This window comes from Somniosus microcephalus, chromosome 29 (assembly GCF_052327205.1).
Source record: "Somniosus microcephalus isolate GS21.2 chromosome 29, FLI_Smic_1.0, whole genome shotgun sequence".
Lineage (NCBI taxonomy): Eukaryota > Metazoa > Chordata > Chondrichthyes > Squaliformes > Somniosidae > Somniosus > Somniosus microcephalus.
The window spans coordinates 5972329-5976557 of record NC_141015.1 but is presented as its reverse complement, the minus strand read 5'-3'; the positions used below and the strand labels follow the sequence as shown (position 1 = coordinate 5976557).

The following is a 4229-nucleotide window of genomic DNA, read 5'->3' as shown; positions in this document are numbered from 1 at the left end:
TAAAAATCAATTAAGTGGGCACGCTGCACTTCAAATCGATTACAGAATCATAACCTCACAGTAGGAGGCAATTCGGCCCATCGAGCCCGTGCCGGCTCTCTGCAAGAACACTTCAGCTAATCCCGCTCCCCCGCCCTTTCTCCGCAGCCCTGCATTTTTTCCCTACCGGTACTTATCCAATTCGCTGTTGAACGCTACGATTGAGTCTGCGTCCACCTCCCTCTCAGTCAGTTCATGCCAGACCCTGACCACTCGCTTTCCAGAAAAGCAATAGGCGGACAATATAATTAAAATTCATTAATGGAGGCACTCTGCACTTCAAATCTATTACAGAATCATTACAGCACATTGACGGCCATTCGGCCCTTCTCAAATCCGAGTCTCATTCCAAAAAAAAGCTTTTAATTCTTCGGCAGGCTCTGGCAATAGAGTCTGAGTGCAAAGGGAAATAGCGGCCACGGGTCGTGTTTGTAGTTTATTGGACAGGGAATTCAACAAAGACGCTAAGGTCGATCCGGTCAGTGAAACTGCTTATGAGAATACAGAATTAAATCTAAAGCTGGAAATTCAAATGTTCTCAAACACACTTGTTCAGGAACTAATTACAGTAAATTGTGTCTAAATGGAGATGCGTTTGTGTAACTCTTTCAGAGATTGTGGGTGGCTCTTAAAAGAGCCGTTGTGTTTTGGGTTTGTTCTTTCAGGACAGCGTGGAGTTTTACTTGGAGCTGGTGTATTTGGTCACCGCCTTTGTCCCTTCCGACACGGCGTGCTTGGCCAGCTCCCCGGGCAGCAGCAGGCGCACGGCGGTCTGGATCTCCCGGGAACTGATGGTGTGCCGCTTGTTGTAATGGGCCAGGCGGGAAGCCTCACCCGCGATGCGCTCGAAAATATCGTTCACAAACGAGTTCATGATGCCCATGGCCTTGGAGGAGATGCCGGTGTCGGGGTGAACCTGCTTCATCACTTTGTAGATGTAGATGGAGTAACTCTCCTTCCTCGACTTTCTGCGCTTCTTGCCGCCCTTCGCTGCCGGTTTAGTGACAGTTGTCTTGGCGCCCTTCTTGGCAACTGTTTTCTTTTCACCAACCATTCCCAAAATCGAATTGAGACACAAAATGACGCAATCCCACTCCGGGCCGGCTTAAATAGGCTGCCCCCACCGCGCTATGCTAATGAGGGATGGGTGAAGGAAATGGTTGTGACTGGCTGCTGAGGAGTGATGTCATTTCCCATTGTTCTTCATCTCTCTGATTGGCTGCTATATGTATCCAATCAGATTGAATATCTGTCACAAGCACGCCCCTGCAGTCAGAAAGGTCATTGCAAGCGCAGAGGAATTATCATCTTCCCATTCTCCATTTCCCAGACCATTAAAGAGGCCCCAAGCACTTCTGCTGCACGGGTCTGCAACTTAAATGTCCAACCTGTGCTCTATATTCAAGCCTTACGGGGTGGTCTGCGCCACTTTAGTTCAGTAATGCCAGTCCCTAGTACTGTGTGTGTTTGTGAATATTTCTGTATCAGTCTCTGGTTATTTATGTAAGTGTTGGAATCATTCTCAATCTCAGTCTCTGTTACATGTGTCAGTGTGGGATTCCATCTGTATCCGTCAGACTCTGGTACCGTGTGTCAGTGTTGGGATTCATTCGGAATCTTTCATTCTCTGGTAGTGTACGTGTGTGTGATATTAATTCTGTATCTGTCTGTCACTGGGATGTGCGAGTCTGAGATTCATTCTGCATCTTTTAGTCATTGAGACGTGCGAGTCTGTGTTTCATTCTGTATCTGTCAGTCACTGGGACGGTGTGCGAGTCTGAGATTCATTCTGTAACTGTTAGTCTCTGGTACTGTACATTAGTGTCGAATTAGTTCTGAATCAGTCCGCCTCTCGCACTATATTTCTGCTAAGGAGTCTGCATGAATATGCTATACACTCGGTGTATGAAAGTGGAATTCGTACTGCACCAATCAGTCTCTGGTACTTGATGTTGGTTTGAGATTCTTTCCATCTCTGCTAGTATCTGGTACTGTATGTGAGTGTGGGAATGAACCTCTCTGCAAATTAATTGTACTGCCTGTGATTGTGTACTCATTCTGTATCTGCCAGGCCCTGTGATGCTCTGTGTTACTGTGAGACTCATTCTCTGTCTGTCAGTCTGTGTTCTATATATCCATGTTAGTGTAGTTATATATCTGTCAATCTCTGGTACTGTATGTGAGAGTCAGATTCATTCTGCACCAATCAGCATTTAATGTGGGGTTAACTTTGTCTCTATCATTTGCTGGTACTGTGTATGAGTGTGTATTAATCCTGGGTCTGTCACCGTCTGATACGTTGTGTCAGTGTGAGATTAATTCTCTTTCTCTGACAATGTCTAATACTGTATGTGAGACTGAGATTTATTCTATATCTGTTGTTCCTGCTATGGCATGTGAGTTTAGGATTTATTCTGTACCTTTCAGTCTCTGATACTGTATGTGTGAGTTAGATTAATGTTGTCTCTGTCACTATTTGGTACTGTTTCAGAGTGTGAGATTCATTCTGTGTATCTGTCATCTCTGATACTGCATGTGAGTGTCAGTTTAATTCTGTCTCTCACTATCTGGTAATGTAAGTGAGTGTGAGATTAATCCTGTGTATCTGACCGTCTCTGATACAGTATGTGAGCGTGAGATTTATCTGTGCCTGTCAGTCTCTGATAATCTGTGTCAGTGTGGATTAATTCTGTATTAGTCAGTGTCAAATACTCTATGTGACAGTGAGGTACATTCTGTGTCTGTCAGTCTCTGGTATTATGTTTGAGAGTGAGATTCATTCTGTATCATTCAGTCTTTAATATTCTGTATCAGATTGGGATTCATTTTATCCCTATCATTTTCTGGTACTGTATATGAGTGTGGGATTCATTATGTGCCTGTCTGTCTCTGATTCTCTGAGGTAGTGTGTGATTCATTTTCTCTTTGTCAGTCTATGATTCTGTATGTGAGAGTTAGATTAATTCAGTATCTGTCAGTCTCGGTGTTGTATGAAAGTGTGGGATTCGTTCTGTATATGTCAGTCCCTGATACTGTGTGTGAGAGTTAAATTAATTTTGTATCTGTTAGTCTCTGGTACTGTTTTTGAGTGTGGGAGTCATACTGCAGGGCTCAGCACTAGGTCCCTTGCTTTTTGTGGTATATATCAACGATCTTGCCTTGAATATAGGGGGTATGATTAAGAAGTTTGCAGTTGATACTAAAATCGGCTGTGTGGTTGATACTGAAGCAGGAAGCTTTAGACTGCAGGAAGATATCAATAAATTGGTAAGGTGGGCAGAACAGTGGCAGATGGAATTCAATCCGGAGAAGTGTGATGTAATGCATTTGGGGAGGGGTAAAAAGGAAAGGGAATACAGATTAAATGGTAGGACACTGAGCAGTGTAGAGAAACAAAGGCACCTTGGAATGCATGTCCACAGATCCCTGAAGGTAGCAGGCCAAGTATATAAGGTGGTTAAGAAGGCATAAGAAATGGTTGCCTTTATTAGCCGTGGAGTAGAATACAAGAGCAGGGGGGTTATGTTTCAACTGTATAAAACACTAGTTAGGCCTCAGCTAGAGTACTGCATGCAATTCTGGTCACCACATTACAGCAAAGATGTGATTGCACTAGAGAGGATACAGAGCAGATTTACAAGGATCTTGCCAGGAGTAGTGAATCTTAAATATGTGGATAGACTGGATAGGCTTGGTCTGTTTTCCTTGGAACAGAGGACGTTGAGGGGAGTCCTTATTGAGGTGTGTAAAATTATGAGGTGCACAGATAAAGTGGATAGAAAGGACCTATTTCCCTTAACAGTGGGGTCAAAAACCAGGGGCATAGATTTAAAGTATTTAGGGGAATGTTTAGATGGGATTTGAGGGGAAATTTCTTCACCCAGAGGGTTATTGTGGTCTGGAACTCACTGCCTGAAAGGGTGGTAGAGGCAGGAAACCTAACCACATTTAAAAAGTACTTGGATGTGCAATTGGGATATTCTAACCTGCAGGGCTATGGACCAAGAGCTGGGAAGTGGGATTAGGTTGATAGCTCTTTGTTGGCCAGCGCGGACACAATGGGCCAAAATGGCCTCCTTCCGTGCTGTAAATTTCTATGATTCTATGTATGTGTCATTCTCTGATACTGTATGTATGAGTGGGATTTATGCTATATATGTTAGTCTCTTGTGGTCTGTCTTGGAATTAGA

General features: G+C 43.8%; 1 protein-coding gene across 1 annotated transcript; it reads right to left on the bottom strand.

Moving 5' to 3' along the window:
* LOC147098409 (histone H2B-like) lies at positions 1-1117 on the bottom strand. The gene has a single exon (XM_085970044.1). It carries the CDS (start codon positions 1091-1093, stop codon positions 719-721), a length of 375 nt encoding a protein of 124 aa, XP_085826170.1. The 5' UTR covers positions 1094-1117; the 3' UTR covers positions 1-718.
* Between the last annotated feature and the right edge of the window lie 3112 nt (positions 1118-4229).

Bases quoted from the DNA above. Each gene is read 5' to 3' on its own strand.
- LOC147098409 (XM_085970044.1), bottom strand. From the start codon at position 1,093: ATGGTTGGTGAAAAGAAAACAGTTGCCAAGAAGGGCGCCAAGACAACT.